This window comes from Capra hircus, chromosome 22 (assembly GCF_001704415.2).
Source record: "Capra hircus breed San Clemente chromosome 22, ASM170441v1, whole genome shotgun sequence".
Classification (NCBI taxonomy): Eukaryota; Metazoa; Chordata; class Mammalia; order Artiodactyla; family Bovidae; genus Capra; species Capra hircus.
Window position 1 is genome coordinate 54,470,662 of NC_030829.1, and position 20,306 is coordinate 54,490,967.

The 20,306-nt window shown below is 54.8% G+C and overlaps 1 protein-coding gene across 1 annotated transcript in view; it reads right to left on the reverse strand.

Annotated features, from left to right (window-relative positions):
* Positions 1 to 20,306, reverse strand: part of ATP2B2 (ATPase plasma membrane Ca2+ transporting 2) — a 378,813-nt gene that overhangs the window by 114,041 nt on the left and 244,466 nt on the right. Inside the window, 1 exon segment of the mRNA XM_018038308.1 lies at positions 8,397 to 8,901. Within this exon segment, the coding sequence (XP_017893797.1) occupies positions 8,397 to 8,595 (199 nt within the window). The 5' untranslated portion in view covers positions 8,596 to 8,901.

Here is a 20,306-nt window from a genome sequence, read left to right on the forward strand (position 1 = left end):
TTGGCTCAAGCAGCGCCTCTCACTGAGAACGTGCTCCCTCTCTGGTCACTGAATGCTCCACTCCCCCCAGCCCTGCCTGGGAGGAGACCCAGTTCAAAGGACGCCTCTCCTCACTCATCTCCAGCTGGGCAGGGATCGCCCCCGCCTTTGTCCAAAGAGTTGTTGCCGTAGAGTTATTCTTCTCAACAGCAGCCAGAAGATAAAGGGGGCTACCTGGGTACATTCGGGCGCCAGCCTGTCTGGGCAACCATCTTGGCTGGGCCCCTTGCTAGCGGTGGGGCCCTGAGCCCCAATTTTCTCTTTGGAAAGCTGGGGATACAAATAGTTCCTGCTTCACCTGGGTTTGAGAGGATTAACAAATATAATGTCAAGAAGCCTCAACAGACGGGCTGGCCCTCTGTGAGCGCTCAATACGCGTTAAGGAGTCTCTGGGGCCACAGCTGAACCATGTGTCACAGCTGGACCTGGGACCTCAGCTGAACCGAGAATCACAGCTGTACCTTGATTCACAGCTGGAACTGGAGTCACATTTAGAAGTGGAATCACAGCTATACTTGGGACCACAGCTTTACCTGGAATCACAGCTGGACCTGGAATCTCAGCTGGAGCTAGAACCACAGCTGTACCCATGACCACAGCTATACCTGGAACCACAGCTGTACGTGGAATCCCAGCTGTACCTGGAATCTCAGCTGGCAGTTCCATCACAGCTAGACTGGAAGAGTCTTCAAGGCAGGGGGATTAACAACCCAGGTCTGCACCTCCGTTTCCAGGAAATCCTTGGGCAGCTCTGGAGCAGGAGGTCAGGAAGGGGCTCCTCCATCCCAGACCCGGGACCAATAGGGAATGGAAGGCTGCCCCATCCTGGCCCCGCCCACCTGTCTTACGTGCAGCCATGTGATGCAGACACTGCCCAAGCAGCAGCCAGAACCCAGAGGAGCCACGTGGCCCAAGCTGGCACCTGGCAGGTGCACAGCGCACATCTCTTCAGTGCGTGACTGTGTGTTAGCTTCCACCTCTGCTCAGTACGACAGATGCCGGGTAACAACTGGACAGCCTTGAATAATACCTGTATCCTTTGGTTCTGGAAGGTGGCTGTTCTTATCACACCATTTACAGACGGGAAAACTTTGGCCCTGGCTCAAGGGCCCCCCAGGGGGAGCTCTTCCCCTTCCTTTTCTTTTCTGAGCACAGAGAAGGCGCTCAGTGTTTAGGGCACATTCATTCTGTAAACCAAAGGTGCCTTCAGAGTACAAACCAGGACCACCTTCCTCTGTACGCTGTGGTTTCCTGCACGCAGGGCTGCTGGGAAGCCCAGATAAGAAGGATTGGCCCTGATAAGTCTGCATCCAGTAAATTACAGCCACTGGCTGGCCTAGGGACACAGGCTTTTTGGATGGTGGGCCTGCCTGATGGGAGGCCCACCTGAAATGCTGCCCCTACCCTGTGTCCTCCATGCCCCTTCTCTTTGCCTGATTACGAAGCACCGGCCAGGCCAAGCGGTGTTGGTCAAGGTCAAGGAACATGCAGTTCCTGGAAACCCGCCCCCTCACAGCCCCCCACCCCTCCATTCACCACCCCAGCCAGGAGCCCCCATGGGTGACAGGTCAGGCCCTTTCTCTAACTGTTCTGCACTCTCCTGGCCTCCCCTGGGCCTGAACAACTGTCTGTCCAGCATCGACTCTGCTGCCCCAGCCTGGGAAGACAGAGCACCACGCATCAATCAATAAACACGTGGGTTTATCTCATTGATGATTCAGAAGGATGTGCGGGCGGCATTCTGGAAGGCGTCTACAGGTGACTCATCGGACTTTCATGGAAAACCGTGCTTCGAGGGGATTTGTTTTTCCCGATGGTGCTGGGAGTGAGGGGAGGGGGTAGAAGCATTGCAAGTCAAATACAGGGCTCATTTTTGGAAATCCACAGACTCACATGTTGCTTAGGTCCCTTACCTGCCCAGAAAAGCTGCTTCTCTCTTCTCCACCCATGTGAACCCGACCTCTCCCTTAAAGTCACTCAGAGCCCCAGGCTGACGCTGAGATCACACCTGCCGTGTGCCAGGCACTCGGCACGTGACACACTTTACCCCGATGCTGGGAAGGACTGGAGGCAAAAGCAGAAGGGGGCAGCCGAGGATGAGGTGGCTGGATGGCATCACTGACTCAACGGACATGAGTCTGAGTAGACTCTGGGAGATAGTGAAGGATAGGGAGGCCTGGCATGCTGCAGTCCATGCGGTCGCAAAGAGTCAGACACAACTCAGCAACTGCACAACAACGCTCGGATCCTCCCAGCAGCCCCGTGAAAGAGGCCCTGTTATTATCTCCTGTCACAGTGTCCCACAGCTGGATGAAAATGGAGCTGGGACCTGCCATGGCACTGAGCCCCTTCACTTCTGGGACACTGGCCGGAGAGCCCCGCCCCCCAGCCTGGATGCAGCCAGCTTCCACCTGCTTCCCTGGTGGAATGATTAGCAGTGTGCGGTTTGGCTGCGACCACTCCCCAGTTGGTGCTCCCAATCCTGCCTCCACTCCTTAGCTGCCTCCTGGAGTCTGTCTGTTCTCCCCACCCTCCAGGGCGCGGAGCATGCCTGCTATTCCTCTACACCTCCCCTGCACACAGTAGGAGTGCACCCTTCTGGGGTGAGCATGTGACCAGGTCTGACCAATCAGACTATTCCCACCTCCAGCCACAGGGACTGGTTCCGGAGTGGCTCCAGGTGGCCCTCGAGGAAGTCTGTTCTGATACTTCATGGAGCGGTGGAGGGGGGTGCCTGAGAAAGATGTGATTTTGGCTGCTGGAGCCCTCATGGGGTGAGGGCCTGTCTGAGAAGGAAGCCAACACAGAGGACAGTGGAGGCGGAAGACAGCAGGAGAGGGATGAACAAGCCCTTCTCAGCATCAGAGGCCCTGGATCCACCCATGCCTGAGGCTGGGACAATCCCTGGACTTCTCAGTTGCACAAGCCAGAAAAAAAAATGTTTTTTTGCATAAGCCAGTTTGAGACACAGTTCTATCAAATAGAATCCTCTGTCTGTGGGATTCTCCAGGCAAGAATAGGGGAGTGGGTTGCCGTTCCCTCCTCCAGGGGATCTTCCCAACATAGGGATCGAACCCGGGTCTCCTGCGCATTGCAGGCGGCTTCTTTCAGGGCTGAGCCACTGGGAAAGCCCCAAATAGAATCCTAATAGATAGAAATGCTCAGTAAATACTGAAAGATGATGATTTCTTTGGTAGAAAACCTTCAAAGTACTTCCAACTCACTGTCTCCAAATGGTGGGAGAGGGAAGTAGCACAGTCCCATTTTACAGGTGCGAAAACTGAGGTCTGGAGAGTCTAAAGATCTTCCCTGAAGTCACGACCTGCTGAGAGATAGCAGTGAGGCCAGAACACCTCCCAGGGTGTCATGCGGGCCCGTCCTCTGCCCCTGGAGGTATTCAGAAGTGGTTACATTTCCTCAGCCTCTTCAATACTCTGGTGAGCTCTGCTCCTCCAAGTCTTGCAGCTGACAGAGCCCGGGGCAGCTTTGCGTGAAGACCGGGGGTGGGGGTGGGGGAGTGAAGAGGTGTTAGGGGGTAGTGGCAGGGAGATGTTCCCCTTTCTCTCTGGCCAGGCTATGAATTCCCTGAGTGGATTCTGTGTCTGCCTGGGCCACTGCTGCAGCTGGGTCCGCCTCAGCTTCCCTGGGGTCCCTGGGGAAACAGAGTTTCACGGTGGCAAACAGGAGACTCCCCCTCGCTGCCTTCATGCTCTCCCCCGCGCCCAGCGGGCGGCGGCCCCCATGGGCGATGTGGGCCCTGGCGGGTCCGAGGGGCATCTTGTCCATCACCATGTTCAGTCCACGTGGGGCCCCATCCCTAACTGTCTGCCCTCCTGTCCTTCTCTCAGCCCGTCTTTCCCCGACTCAGGCAGGGCCGCAGGATTCATACAAAATTAACTGGAGGTTCCATCTCACAGCACCCCACCGGATCCGGTTCCCAGCGCACCCCGAGGCTGCGCGGTCTCCTTGGTCCCCTTTCTCCCCCGCCACGAAATATGCGGCTTGGGGAGCACCCTGCGGGGCCTCTCTGGCCGCCCCAGCTGACAGCTGGTGGCGCGGGGTCCCGAGTGAGGGAGAGCGCCGGGCGAGCTGAGCGGCTCAGGGCACTGCCGCGCGGGGCTCTGTGGACTGAAGCCGAGTGTCCCCTCAGGGACGTCCTGTCCCCAGTCTGCGGCCTTCCACGCCCCACAGAGAGGGACACAGAGCATCCACTGCCATTTCCTCCTTCGCTTCATTCTGCCAGTAGTTTTGACCCTCCAAGTGCGGGAGCAGGTGCTGGGGACACAGTGGAGAATGAGAAACAGCTCCTGCACCCCAGGGCGCACACCACCCCAATACCCACTACCCATCTTTATGGATAAGTCGAAGCCACCTCCTCTGGGAAGCCTCCTCTGATAGCACGTTGACTATGTTGGGCACCATCTCATGATGGGGTCAGAGCATGCTGTTTTTTAAAACAGAGACTATTTGGGGATGATAATAACAGTGACAATGATCATCATTTTGTGTCTAGGGGCTGCCACAAACAGTGCCAAGCCCTTCAGATAGGTGATCTGATTTAATTCTCACACATTCTATAAGGAAGGTAGTGTTATTATGCCCATTTCACAGACATGACAACTGAGGCTCAGAGAGGATTCACTGAGCTCTCCCAGTGTCTCTCAGAGAAAGCCAGTCAGGAGTCAAACCTGGGCATCAGGGGCTCTACTGCCCTAGGCTGGATGGGTGTGGAAGGAGGGGGACAGTGGAGGGCACCAAGGGAGGGGCACCACCAGGATGGAAGAGGACCCACAGCGGGAGAGGAGAGCAGGGGTGCTTGGTGGCCCAGTGAAATATCCAGTATTGCCAGGCTGTGGGTGCTGGGCTCGTGGTCAGGGTGGGCGGCAGGTGGTGCCCGGGTGGGAGCTGACCTCTCTGGTTTCAAACCCCCTCGATCACCCTCAGCAATCTTTTTGCCTGAAAGTAGCTGGATTGATGGGAGCACTGGGGCCCTTTCCCAGACTGTGACTCAGAAGCCACTCCCTGCTGACGTCAGCAGATGAGGGCAGAGGGGATCGGGAATGGCCCACCTGGGCCTCTGTCTGGAGCCAGGACAGCCCCGGATCACAGGGATTTGGAGCCACGGGCTGGGGCGGGAGGCCAAGAGTTGCTCTGAGTCAGAAAAGGGCCAACCAGGGCAGGACAAAGCCTGCAGGGGAGAGAGAAGACGGAAAGCGCCCTGGCGGCTCCCCCTGGCAGACAGAGGGCACCTTTGCCGGATTGTTCCCAGGCTACGCGTGCGTGGCTCGGGGCTGAGGGCATGGCTGGGCGTGGAGCCTCACACAGTTGTGTTCAAAGTCTGCTCTGCTGTGAGCCGTGGTGGTGACTTTGAGCCCTCTTGCTTCCCATCTGTGAAATGGGGGACATCACCTGCATGCAGGAAGGTGGGTGATAAGGATGCAGAAGGGCCTGGGAAAATGGGTGTAGCGCCAGCTGGGACGCGGGCCAGGGTCCCAGAAGAATCGGATTCCAGCCTTTCTGAAAATCACCGCTACTTCTTCCAAAGGAGTGACGGTCACACTGGAAACAACAAGAGCTGATGCTGGCTGAGAAGGACGCACACGCTGGGCCTCACTCATGTGCCCGACCTCACTCGGTGTTCAAAATCTGTGTAACTGATGGGGAAACGGAGGCGTTCAGTCGCTGGGGCTGAACCCTAACACACAGCGCTGTCCTTGCGCCTGGTAGATGCTGTGTTAAACTATTTCACTTTGTCCTCATCACAGCCCTACGAGGTAGTCACTAGTACTTTCCCATTTTTTCAGATGAGAAAACTAAGGCACAGAGAGGCTGAGGAACTTGCCTGGAAACACAGAGCTGTCAAACGGCCCAGCTGGGATTTGAATCCCAGTCGTCCAAGTCCAAGTCCAAGGGCAGCATGACACTTGTTGGCCCTTCCTCAAACCTCCCCCAGCTCTGTCTGCAACCTGGGCGATCCCTCAGGGCAGCAATGCGGCAGGGGTTCTGATTAATCCCACTATGGGCTTTCCCCTTCCTCAGGGACCTTTCAACCATCAGACATCTCACCTGATGCTCACGAAATATTAGGAAACCAAGGTCTGGCGAGGTCAGATAAAAGTCTCAAATACAAATGACAGGTGGCAGAGCTATAGTCGTCATCGCTTCCATTTTACAGATGAGATAACAGTCTCCTTTTTTCTCTTGCCACAGAATGCCTCACTTCCTGCAGCGCACCAGCAGTCTGGGGAACTCCATCTAACAAATGCTTCTCTGTGCCACATCACGTGCTTTCCCTTTTCTTTCCTCCATGGCCAAGTTCAAATACCGCCTTCTCCAGGAAGTCCACCCACCTCACTTCTCTGATCCCCGTGGCCCTTGGCTGCACTAGGTCTGGGGTTTGCTGTTGTGGCTGCTCAGCCACTTGAGAGCTGCTCTCTGTGGACTCGGGACTCAGTGGCCACATCTCAGGGTTATCAGGGACAGTTATCCACCCTTCTCTACCAGGCACCAGGTTGGGAGCTGGGTGTCCGGAGAGGAGCAGGACGGTTCTCCTGTCCTTAGGCACGTACCTGCTGCCCCCAGCCCTGGAGCGTGGCTGCGAGCCATTCAGTGTTCCAGAGCCTGTCAGCTGGGAGGGGAGGGTGGGTTTCTTAACCCGGGATCCAGGGCCCAGCTTTGAAGAGCTCTGCGAATCTGCTTGCAGTGTAGACCACACTGTTGCACACAATTGGCTGTTTTTCTGGGTAGGGGAGGGGCCATAGATTCCATCCGGTTTTCTACAGAGTCTGGGGGTCCAGAGACGCTTAAGAATTTCTGACTCAAGAGAATCTCCTGGTCCCACTCAAAAGGCAAAGGCCACTGGGACAACCCTGTCTCCTAGCAGGCTAGTTGTGCCAACCTGCTGGTGGAGGACAGCACAGACCATTGTGCCATGCGTAGGTGTTCACAGGAGGCTGGGGCCAGGAGCCCCCCAGGCCGAGCCCACTCTCAAGCCCTGAGCTAGAGTCACACAGCGAAGAAAGGATGCTTCCTCTATTTCCACTCTCCCCACCAAAACCAAACCAAACATCAAAGAAGAAAAAGATGTTTCTAAACTTCTGCCTGGACTCAGCGACTGGAGCCAACTTGGGAAGGACTCATCTTAGCTTTTCCTCCTGACCTGAGAGAGGCGGGCCCCAGACCAAGAGAGACACTGAACCCCAGCACCGCTGGGCACACGGGTGCCGGTACAGTGAGGGACCGCCTGGCCCCAGCTGAGTGGCAAGGCCCACGGGCAGCCTCTGCAGGGAGTGCGTTCAGGGTTAGTGCCCAGCAGTGCCCAGGGCATGGGGGCTGGAGTCGGGAGATGGTGTGGGAGTGATCTCCGGCCTCATATTTGTCGCCTGTCAGTAGGGGTGAGATTTCAGACACTGCCTGCCTCCCAGACTGTAGCCTATCCCTGCAGGGGGACTGTCATCCACTCTCTTTAGAATAATAACGCCTGCCACACATCGAGCACCTACTGTATGTATGCCCGGGCTTCCACTAGGCACTGTGAGATAAGCATTAGCCCCATTTTCCAGAGGAAGAAACTGAGGCAGCCTCTTTGTGCAGAACTGCAGCACCACGGCAGAGTGCCTCACACCCGAGCCTGAGGGGTGTATGGAGCGAACGCTTCTCTCTCGTGGTGAGGGGAAGGTGACTGAGGGGAGGGGACCCAAACTCTGAGCTCTGGTGCCCAGGCTAGGCTGCTGTCTTTCCTCTCTGCCCTGCAGCAGACAACCTGGCCTCAGTCCCCTCCAGGGGAGCCCCCAGGAGGCTGAAACCTCCCCTCTCTGGAGACCGCAGGCCTGCTCACTGGTGGCGCTAGTGGTAAAGAACCCATTCGCCAATGCAGGAGGCATACAAGATGCGGGTTCGATCCCTGGGTTGGGAAGATCCCCTGGAAAAGGAAAAGGCAACCCGCTCCAGTACTCATGCCTGGGAAATCCCATGGACGGAGGAGCCTGGCGGGCTACAGTCCACGGGGTTGCACACGACTAAAGCAACTCAACATGCAGACACAAGGAGGCCCACGCCATCCTCAAGGTATGACACATACGGGCGTCCGTCACCCTTCCCACGATGGCCCAGCTTCCTGCCTATCCATCATCTTAGAAGCTTCACAGCTGCCCCAGACTGAGGGATCCCCAGTCAGAGTCTGGACAAGCGAGAGTCGGACATGACCAAGCCCAGTGGCGGGGGGCCGGGGAGCTGGAATCGGCTCATCGGTTCCATGCTGAAGCCCGGATACGGAGACTCCTGGGGCCTGGGGCAGGGAGCCCAGGGTCTCATTGACCCCTGAACCCAAACCCCAGGTGGGAGCCTCCCACACCTACCTTCGACAGGGGAGGTTTTGAGGCGTCGGCAGATGGCGTCAGTGTCCCCGTAGGTCTCCTTGATCTTGACCACGGCCTCAGTGCCCCGCAGCTCCATGAGGGAGCGCAGCTCCTCCATCGTGCACCCAAACTCGCCCCCATGGCTCGACTCATTTCTTTGGTTTTTGGAGTAAAAGTCGCTGTTGGTCATGTCACCCATGTCTGCCGCAGTCCCCGCTCGGGGCGGGCCCAAGGGTCAGCACTGCACAGGAGGCCGCTGGCCGATGGCTCCGTGTGGCTGTCCCTGGCACAGCCTCACTGGATGGCTGTAGCTCCGGGTGGCCAGCTCCAGGGGGCGGCCGAGGTGGGCTGGCGACAGTGGCGGTGGGCTCCGAGGGGTGTCCCCAGGCGTGGGGCGAGGTCCAGGGGCTGGAGGGGCTCAGGGCTGCAGACCCAGGAGTCTCCATTCAGTGGGGCCCATGCTGCCTCCGGGAGCCGGCATCTACATGGTCAGAGGTGGGGGCTCCTGCAGGTACAAGCACAGAGAGATGATGAGGGTCAGGTGCCGGAGGCCTCAGGGGACAGGTGCTCAGGAGGGTACTCAGGCGCCATACACACACACACACACACACACCCTACCCCAAATAACACCCACTACACGTACACACACTCGGCTGCTGGTGTTCATATAACACCCCACCAGCACACACTGTAACCCAAACGTACTGATGCCCACCGGGCACTCCACGCTATCCCCCCCTCAGGTGCACCCTGATGCATCCTCATAACACACTCTACCCCCTCAATGGCCCACTGTGCACACACTGACCTCATGACATGAACCCTGGTATACACACAGCCTTCGACACACAGCTCAGGGTGCAACACCCAACCCGCCTACTTTAGGGCCTAACCAAAGCCACACACACTCCCCAACACAGGGCTCCCCTTCACACACGCCCCGGTGGACACCCCTCCCCACCATGCACACTGTCATATGTAGTCACATTTACAGGCGTCATCTTAACAGCCCCACCTCCTCCCCTCAGAAACACCCGTGCTCACAACCCTGTTTACACACATGCCATGCCCACACAATCGGGGCACAACCCCCTCCCCTAAAGTTCACAGCTCCCAGGCTCCTCCCCCTAGCACAGATGCTTCCCCCTTCCAGGTCTCCTGTGTCTGCTGATACGCTCTGTTCTCCCCATAGGCACGGGGGTGGAAGAAAGCCCCCCGCCTCCACCTGCAGTCCCCAAGCACACTGATCAAGGCCCTTGTGTCCTGGTGAGAGGATCCAGCTCACGTACATTCAACAGGATGTTGCCGTGGCCGTTAGCACGAGCTGGGCTCCACAGAACCCTCACCTGGGGGCCCCACAGTCCAGCACCACGGACAGTGGCTGCCACGTCCCTCGGGGAGCGCTGAGCACCGGTGGCTTCTCCCTGCCCGCTCGGCCACCCTTGCAGGAGTGTGGCATCTGTGAGGCTGCCAGGAGAGAACCCAATCCACCCAGACACCCAACACCGGTGGCCAAGGCCCCGGCAAGCGTTGGGTGACAAAGGGCCTCTGCTGAGCTCGGCCAGGCCTGGCACGGGAACTGGCCCCGCCCAGCAGGGATGGACAGCTGGCCATCCGAGGTCCAGGACAATGAGGGTGAGGTGGGGGCAGGCAGATGGGACTGAGCCCCCACCCTGGCCCCAACCCCACCCCCAACGGTCCCTTCCCCTGCCCCTTCTCTTTCCTTCACAGTCCTTTCCTGTTGCACAGGATTTTAGAGCTGGAGGTAATTTCAGGGTTCCTCTCGTTTTCCCAGGGAGGAACCTGAAGTCCAGAAAGGGAAAAGAACTTGTCCAGGGACACACAGAGCAAAGGTGGAGGGAGCCAGAGGTGGCCTGGATCTCCCGACTCCCAGCCCGTTGCTCTTTCCCCTCCCACTAGGGGGCGCTCCCTCCTTTCTCGCTGAAGACCAAGACCGACGGAGGAGGAGCAACACAGGATTCTAAATCACAGCAATCGGGGTTCAAACCCGAGCTCTCTCAAGTCCTGGCTGTGGGGGCCTGGGTGAGCCCCTTCACTTTTGGGAGGCTCAGTTTCTTCGTCTATAAAAGAAGTCAGTCTGCCCTGGCCCCCTGTGACCTCTCAGTTTACTGGAAACTAATTATGAACCATGTTCAAAGCCAGTGCATGTCCACTCGGGGTACAGGGCTTCCCAGCCTGGGGCAGAGGGTGCTGGAGCCACAGGAGAAGCCTGTCATGCCTCAGAGGGGGGCCCTTCACTCAGTGATGCAGTAGGAAGCCTGGTTTTCACACTGGGGCCAACCCGTGTCACGTGGAGTAGAGTTTAGAATGGCGCTGATGCCTTAAGCAGAGGCACGAGGCACCAAAGAAAGCATGTGCTTGGGGCTCCCACCCACAGTCCTGCAGGAACACTCAGGGTCCTCGGCCACCCAAGCACACACAACCCCCAAAACCCATCAGTCTGGATCCCAATGGTACATCTCTGAGAGGAGCAGGTGAGGCAAGGACCAAGCAGGGCTGTGTGCAGAGATGCTGCAGAGGTTAACTGGAGGGGCTCTGGAAGACACAGCCTCTGGCTTCAAGTTCTGCCACCTCTCAGCAGAATGGGAGGCAAATTAACTTCAGTTTCATTATCTTAAAAAAAAAGCAGGCAGAGTAATAGTATTTGCCTCGTAGGTATTATGAGGCTTAAATGCATTATTTAATGCAGAATATTTAGAATCAAGACAAGCACATGGTAAGCACCAATGATCAGAACGATCACCAATCCACACAAGTGCATTTTGTGATAGTCTTGTTATTCCCTAGAATACACAGAGAAACCGAGACTGAGAGAGGTGAAGTCACGCATCCAAGCGCACAGAGTTAGTGAGTGGCAGAGCTGGGAGCTGAACCCAGGAGATCCGGATCCAGAGACATATTCTTAATCAGGAGGCGTTGCTGCCTTCCCTGGTAGTCTCTCCCTCACCGGGCACTTACGATGCTTAAATGAAGTGCCATATGTGAACACAAGTGCTTCGCAAACCACAAGGGACTCTCTAACCCCGAGGTGCTGTTTTCTGTCTGCCCTCTTGCTACCTGCGGCGTGGCTTCCAGGCACCGATAATTACATCTCTGACACCAGGAGCTACGAGAACCGTTAGCAGTGATTATATCTGTGATGACAACAGTAGGCATCAGTTAATGGGCGACTGGTGATCTTAATGGCTGTTGTGTGAAGAGGAACAATGATCTTCAACCATTTATGCATCCACCCTCCCATCCATCCATCCATCCATCCAATCATCCATTCATTGACTGTGCTGTGGGCACCTACTTTGTGCCAGGCAGTGGATAATCCAGACATGGGTCCTGCCCTCCAGGAGCTGACAAGGGGCAAGAGAGACAATCAAAAGACCTGTTATAACATGATGGGTTTGCCACAGCAGGAAGTCAGTCCCAGATGCTGTGGATATCTAGAGCAGCAAGGTGTGATCGGGCCCAGGGTATCAGGGAAGATTTTTCTCTTAATGTGAGTAGGGAATATTCTTCCCCTGCAGGAAGATGGGCTGTGTGACTTTGGAGAAGTCACTAACCTCTCTGGGGCTCATCTGCCTAGTGAGGTTGGCCCATCTGCCGTACTGGCTGCTGTAAGAACCCACCAAGACCCAGTGTGTGGGTCTCTCTGCAGCTCCTGGCCCCGGGACACTCTGCGGTAAACTGGCTTCTGTGCCTCCTCCCACCTCCCTCCTCCCTACCCCTCCTGTTGCTGGCAAGGGCACCTCCCTCAAGGTTGCAAGGAGGTCCATTTGCAGCCAGCTCTCAACAGCACACTGGCAGTGCCCCCTGTGCTTAGTAATGGGCACACAGGCTGCTATGGACTGAATGTGCCCCCTGCCCCAAGTTCATGTGCTGAAGGTCCTAATCCCCGGTGCGAGGTGTTTGGAGGGGGGGCATTTGGGAGGTAATTAGGTCATGAGGGTGGAGCCCTCATGAATGGAACTAGTCTTCTTATAAAAAGAGATTTGGGAGAGACAATCTTGCTTGACTGCGTGAGGACAGTGAGGAGATGGCCGTCTGTAAGTCAGGAAGTGGGTTCTCACCAGGAACTGAATCTGCCGGTAACTTGATCTTGGACTTCCAGCACTATGAGAAAAACAGTTTCTGTTGTCTAAGCTGCTTAGCCTATGGTATTTTGTTCTATAGCAACCCAAACTAAGGCATGGGCCTGGGCAGGGCAGAGAGCCAGTCCTAGGCCCAGAGAGGTTATGCAACAGACTAGGGGTCACACAGCCAACTGAGGCCACAGCCCCTTGAAAAGATCCTCCCTGTTTTTCCAAGCTCCTGCTGGGTGACCAAGCCTCTTTCCTGCCTGGGCCTGTTTCCCATGTGGAAAGTGAAGAGACTGGAGCAGTGTTCTCTGGGGTCCCTTCTGGCTCTGATACAACAGCCCCTTTGGACTCCAGGAGAGTGTTCTGACAATACTGGGTTTGTGCCTTTCAGTTCCATCTTATTAGCATTTAAATGACTCTGTACTGCTATACTTCAATGACTCGAGTAGGTTAGGGGCACCTTAATAAAAAGTCTTTGCCAGGAGAGACTGGCAGAGGAAGGAGCAATGTTTTTTTTTTGGGGGGGGGTAATTTAACAAAAAAGAAATCCATCTTTCAAAGGAAGGATTTTATTTTTTTAAAAAAACACCCCCAAACCTAAACCAACAGCTTTTCAAACCCTAACTGAAGGATGGTAGCTGGGACACTGCAAATGAATTAGGTGCTAAAAATAACTTTCGGATGCCGAATCCTTCTGTTTTCAGATGTGCTGAATTTAAATGCCACCTTAATATGTATTTATAAAGTCACTCTTTAGTTTGAATCTTCCCTGGCACCAATGAGTGAGCCATGTGGGGACACAGACCCCATCTGGAGATCCCCGATGACGAGGCCTGACGCTGACAGGTGGGGGTTCTGAGATTTGGGGTGAGGTGGGGGCAAGGCTCCTCACCCCTCCCTGTGCATCCGTCTCATCTTCCTGGAACAGAGCCAGCCCCACAGCCTCCCTCTTAGGGCCGGGTGAGGACTCAGCTGAGATGGAACTTGGCCCGGTGAGAGGGAGACTCTTTAAACAGTGACTGTTCTCAGGCCGCTAACTTAACTCACTCCCCTCCTCTACCTGCTCAACCAGACTGTCCCCACGCTGCTGTTCTTAACACAGGTCTCAGGCTGACGGTGCCCACAAGGCCCCCAGCACAGCTCGGAAGGCTGGGGAGGGTCCCCGCTTGTAGGCACAGCTCGAAGGGCTAGTCTCCCTTCTGCTCTGGTCTTGACTGATCCCCACAGGCAGGACATTTTCTTTCCTCTCCTGGATGCAAATTCTGGCCTTTCTGTAGCCCCTCCCCACACCCCACTCCAGCCAAGGAGACCCTCCTGCTGGGTGCTGACCAGGGTGAGACAGGGGAACTCAGCTGGCAGCTGCGGAGAGAGGGACAGCCTCACTGGACAGTCAGGGGAGGGGCTGTAGTTACTGGCTTAGCCACCCCTCTCTGAGAGACGGAATGTCCTTTACGTTTGCGTGCGTGTGTGCATCAAAGCTCACAATGATGATTTCGGCTCTGAATTCTCACAGTCAAGGAGACAGCACAGGGAAAGAGGAAGGGAACTGAAAATGAATGCCTCAGAAGCGAGTTTAGTGCTATTTTTAGAAAACTCCTATCCTGTTAACCAGAAAAGGAAAATCTAAAAAAAAAAAAAAAAAAAAAAAAAAAACCCACAGGAACAGCCACGCATCGGTCTCAAAGGCACAGATGGCAGAAGCAGGGACAGGGGGTGGGTTGTTAGGGACTTGGGGTTTCTCACGTAGCTTCCCAGCCTCCTGCCTGAATTGAGGGAGGGTGGATCCCCTGACCACCAGGGTCAGCTCTCTCCACTGCCCCTTGTTCTTCTCAGGAGTTCCCAGTGTCAGATGGTAGGGGAAACCCCGCATTTCTGGTCCTCTAGGTGCCTCGCATACCCACTCATGCATCCATCTACCTATTCAATAAAAAGCTGCATCTCAGGCCCTGCCTCAGGCACTGGGATTCTGGAGAGAGCAAGGGAGGTGCACAGACCACCTTTCTAGCTGAGGGTCGGCTTACTCTGCCACAGAGAGCCCTCCTCCAAACCCCACGGTCAGGGTCTGCTGACCACGTTGAATGACTCCTGCACCACTCTTGCTTTGGGTTTGGGGGCAATGTAATCCAAATGGCTTCCCTGATAGTTCAGTTGGTAAAGAATCTGCCTGCAATGCAGGAGACCCCAGTTTGATTCCTGGGTTGGGAAGATCCTCTGGAGAAGGGACAGGCTACCCACTCCAGTATTCTTGGGCTTCCCTTGTAGCTCAGCTGGTAAAGAATCCGCCTGCAATGTGGGAGACCTGGGTTCGATCCCTGGGTTGGGAAGATCCCTGGAGAAGGGAAAGGCTGCCCACTCCAGTATTCTGGCCTGGAGAATTCCATGGATTGTATAGTCCATGGGGGTCACGATGAGTCAGACGTGACTGAGCGGCTTTCATTTTCAATCCAAATGGCACTTGCTTGGGAACTGCATCTGCGGAGTTCCAGCCTCAGCTTTGCCTCCACTGTTAACACGGATTGCTCGGCACACGCTTGCATGGGCTGTTCATATCACTGTTTCCACCTTAGAGGAGAGAAAGCTGGGCCCAGAGGGTTACCTGGGCTCAGAGCTTTGCCTCCACTGTTAACACGGATTGCTCAGCACACGCTTGCATGGGCTGTTCAGTATCGCTGTTCCCACCTTACAGGAGAGAAAGGTGGGCTCAGAGGGTTACAGGCAGCCAGTGTCTTACAGAGGGGTGCCTGCTTGAGTCCAGAGCCTCTGTGTCCCATTGCCTTTCACCAACTCACAGAATAGCCTCAGACCACTGCCTTCTTCCCTGAGTCTCAGTTTCCTTCCCTATAAAGTGAGGGGGCGTTGGACAGATACTCAGTCTCAGAGAGCCGCTTTAGCACCCTCCTCAAGGATTCTCCCATCACCTGATGCTTGCTGCTCAGGACAGATACACTTCCTGAGCCTCCTTGCTGCCCTGCTGTGCCCAGCAGGAACATCATCCTAGCTGCAAGCCGAGTCCTGCTTGGCTGGAGGCTGGAGGAAGGAGAAACGTCCTAGAACCTAGGAATCACAAGCTGACAAGAATTCACCTGGTGCCTTTGACACCCACTGGCCTCTGCATGGAAGTGCCTGCCTTCGAAGATTTGTACCCTTTATGTGCTCCCTGTTAGACATCTTCCCTTAAAAAAAAAAAAAAAAAAACTTGGAGGGTTTTCTGATGAAAGAAAAACAGTAGGTTTTTTTTTTTTTTAAAGGAAGGTTTTCTGATGAAGGACAAACAGTAAAATCATCAGCAGATAGAGGCAAGAAAGCTTAGCTGAGGCAGAAAAGTGTCAGGAGAGACTTCATCTTACCTCCAAGAGAGGGTTCATACAGCTCGAGGGCTCCGCCTAAGACAGACCAGCTGCTCTGTTCAGTGTCCTCTGCGTGTAGGTGTGCATACTAAGTCACCCAGTCATGTCCAACTCGTTATGACCCCATGGACCGTGGCCTGTCAGGCTCCTCTGTCCACAGGATTCTCCAGGCAAGAATACTGGAGTGGGCTGCTGTGCCCTCCTCCAGGGGAGCTTTCTGACCCAGGGATCGAACCCGAGTTTCTCATGTCTCCTGCACCGTCAGGCAGGTTCTTTACCTCTAGGGCCACCTGCAAAGCCCACAGTGTCCTCTGGTTTCAGTCAAACGTCTTGGCCACTTCCCCAGTCTCATCTCTCACCCTGCCCAGCTCTCCCTACAGGTGCACTGGCTGTCCCCTGCCTCCAGATCCTACTAGCTAGGGTGACACCATCCCCTTCGGGCTTCATCTGCCTACTTCTCTCCTACCCCCAGCTTTGTCCTCACAGATTACAAGCGGAGGGCTGAAAGGACAAGAACCAACAACAAGGGGAACACTTGGATCACACGCGTCCAGTACCATTCTATGCACTCCACCTCTGTTATCTCATTTAATCCTTCATAACAGCCCTACGACACAGGAACCACCACACTCTTATTTTACAGAGGAGAAAACAGGAAGCCCGCAGGGACTGCATGAGGTCTTTGGTTTGGGGGCGGGAGGCAGTCAGCTCTCAAACACACGCACACAGAAACTCTTCGGGGCCCAGTTACATCCTTCTTTCCACCAGACCAGGCTCCGCCCATTTCTCTGGTCTCTATAGTGATACACGGGGTTCTGCCATGCCGGTGCTCTGATCACCAACAACAGGTCACTGGCTCCTTGGGGCTCAGGGAGCCGTCTCCAGGGATGAAGTGCTGACGGATGGATGGAGGTGGGTGCTAGGGAGGGGTTGGGTAGGTAAGGCCAGGGAACCTGATAACCATAGGGCCCCCTCTCCGCTTGCCGGCTGACCAGCAGAGAATGGGAGTGGGTGCTGTCCATGTGGTTGTGGTGCTGACTGACAGCCCCCCTGGCACTGGGGAACTGTCTCCACTGGGAGCTGTCCCCAAGGCCACAGTACTGATTTGGGATCTGGGGTGGGTATAGGGACCGCGTGTCGAGGAGCTGTCCGTGTTCTGTGGTGCTGACTTAGGGCAAAGGGTTATAAGTGCCCCTAGAGCTATCCAGGACAGCAGTGCTGACTGACGGAGCACAGGCCTGGGAAGTCTGAGGAGCTGGGTGTGGGCGGGGGAGGGAGGGCACAGGGCATTTTTCATGAGTTCTGTGATCAAGCATGGGTAGCTGACCCCAGGTATTTGGTGCTGTCGCTCAAAGCCAGGTTGTCAGGCAATGGGGTGTCCCTGTGAGCAGGTTTGAGCCAAGAAAATGAGACTAAACCAAAGGTCGTTTGGGGCCAATTGCACGACTATAGAGAAGACTCACTTTGACCCATCAGTGCCATCTGTCACCAGTGCCAGAAACCCCACCATCACAGATCCATTCTTTTGTGCTGTGATTTGCCCTTTCCCTCTGGTTCCTGCTGGGACTGTATTTAAGTGGCTGCATCTCAGTATCTCTGAGTTTATAAAATTCATTCCTCCATGGAATGGGGAAGGAAAACTCACCCACTGAAGTGCCAAAGAATGAGTTTAAGTTCGGAGACTACTTTTGAATTTCTAAGTTCTTTGGAGTCCAAATCAGAGAAGCAGGAAGCTAAGGCTTGAGGAAAAGTCATTCTATGTGGCCTGAGCACACAGAGGCCAAGAGACAGAACTATATAGAAAAGAGGAAAAGGCAGAAAAGCAGGATTCCCAGATTCAGAGAAGGAGGGGAGGTCAGACTGACATGGGCACTGGCAGGAGGCAGTATTTGTATTTATATTTGTTGGAGGATGTTTTTCAGATTTTGTTTCTCACTACTGAAGCGAGTCTTCTGGGCTCAGGAAGAACTAGCCCTGGTTGGTGGCTGTGCTCTCACTGCCTTTCATGCTCCACCCCAGGTCACCTCCCTCAGTGACTCCTTGGTGGACAGCTAGTGATCTCTGCCTGGACGCTAACTTGGCCTCAGACCTAAAGGCAATGTATCAGAAGGCCTGAAAGCCAGAGGAGGAGCCGAGAGCAGGAGCAGCCTCCAAGGCTAATGTTTCCTTTCCTTCCTCTCTTGATAAACGCTTCTCTGAGTGGAGCTCAGGACCCCAGAGCAGGGCTGCTCAAAGTGTGGTTCCCCAGGCATCACCTGGGGATTGGCTGAAACATAGATGTCCAGGCTCAGGCCTGCAGAAATGAGTCAACCTCTGGTACTGGGGCTGGGAACTTTTAAACAGGCAGAACCACTGCCCTAGAGTTCGCGGGGATTCCATTGCAGTCATTCTTTTGGGAATTCTTCCTCTTGTAGCCAACATTCCACTTAGTCTGGGTTCTAGACTCCTGTCTTGCTCTTGTAACCCAGTCTATGGCTCAAAATCACCTCCAGTTCCCACTTTCTCAAATGCCACTTCCTGCTGGGTTAGGCGGTAGGATCTTCTGGGAATGACTCCCACCAGCCGCTCCAGGGTCCTTCTGTCTCAACACTCTTGCCCACACCTGATGACCCCATCCCTTCTTCCCACTCTCCAATAGCCTCTCTGAACAATTCTGCCCAGGGGTCCATACCGCTTCTCTGTTCTGGGCGAACTCTGGGCTTTCCCCACAGTCCTGCCCTTGACCCTCTTAATGCCTCACCTCTCCCTGGCAAAGCCACCCATCTGACGTCAACTTGCATCCTAACGTGAGTGGTTCCCAAACTGACATTTCCACCCTGCCCTCTCTCCTAAGCTCTAGAACCAAATTCCCCATGACTATCAAATGTCACCTCTGAAGGTTGTCCAGGCTCTCAGACTCTCCCAAATGTCCCTATCCTTCTGTGACCTCTGTGTCAATAAAAAGCATGCCCCCAGGGTTGGACCATTCAGTTCATTCCATTCAGTCGCTCAGTCGTGTCCGACTATTTGTGACCCCATGGACTGCAGCACGCCAGGCTTCCCTGTCCATCACCAACTCCCGAAGCTGGCTCAAACTCATGTCCATTGAGTCAGGAGCTGGACCGTTAGGGTTGCTCTTGACTCTGTCCCCTCTTTGTACTCAATCAGGTGCCCGAGCCAGGGGGCAGTGGGGTAAGAGCTCAGGCTTCATCACCTTCCTCCCTGGCCTGGGCTCCTGACCCTGCTCAGGTTCCTCATTCACAGCCTCTCGACTGGCTCCTCATCCCCTTCACGGTCCCCAGTGTGATGCTGAGAGGGACTCCTACTTACTGAGCGGCTCTGAAAACATCTGATTCCACAATAAGCCCATGAGGGAGGCATTCTTATGCCTCGTTTACAGACGAGGAAACTGACTCATAGAAAGTGAAATAACATCGTGTCCAGGTCACACAGTTAATGAGCGGCTGAGCCAGGAGTAGAGCTGGGACCTGTCTGACTCTAAAACTTTCCAGATTTGAGCATGCCATGCTTTAGCATTAAACCATCACTGGCTCCTTGGTGCCTGTTTAAAACAAAAAAGCAAACAAATGCGTTCACGACCACTGCATCCAAGATCCTGCTTCCCTGGCTCAGAGCCAACTTTCCTGGGCTCTGGTGTGAGTGAACTCCTTGTGTTTCCTAAACAACAAACACACGCTCCTCCTCCTCATCCCCCACCCTCCGTATACACTGTTTCTTCTCTCCAGGATTGTCTACACCCACTTTGCCACTATTCAAAACCTTCCTTGCCAGGGACTTCTCTGGCAGTCTGGTGGTTAAGACTCTGCCTTCCAAGGCAGGGGGTGTGGGTTCCATCCCTGGTCAGGGAGTTAAGATCCCACATGCCTTGTAGCCAAAACACCCCAAACATAAAACAGAAGCAATAGTGTAACAAATTCAATAAAGACTTGGAAAATGGTCCACATTAGAAATGAATTTTTAAAAAAGGACAACAATAACAAAAACATCCCTTCCTCTCTAAGGTCCAGCCTTAACACTAAATTCTAACTTCGCCGTAATGTATCACGGTTGTGGTTCAGTTGCTACGTCGTGTCCGACTCTCTGCAACCCCACTGACTGTAGCCCGCCAGGCTCCTTTGTCCATGGGAATTCCCAGGCAAGAATACAGAGTGGGTTGCCATTTCCTTCTCCAGGAGATCTTCCCAACCCAGAGATTAGACCTACGTTTCCTGAGGCTCCCGCATTGTCAGGCATTCTCTAACTCCTCTGTTAAACATTTGAACCCCCTTCCCCCTTCCAGCCCGTCACATGTGGCTCATTCCTTGACTTTGCACCCTCCACCCTCAGTCTTGGGGTGGGTTCTGCCGGCTTGCCTCCTCCACTAGATTAAACTCCCTGAGAACAGAGCTTCCCCAGTGCTCAGCACAAGACTGGTTTCCACCAGTGCTGGTTCTGTGGCTGATGAAACAACCTGCCTGGAAAGAACAGATCTG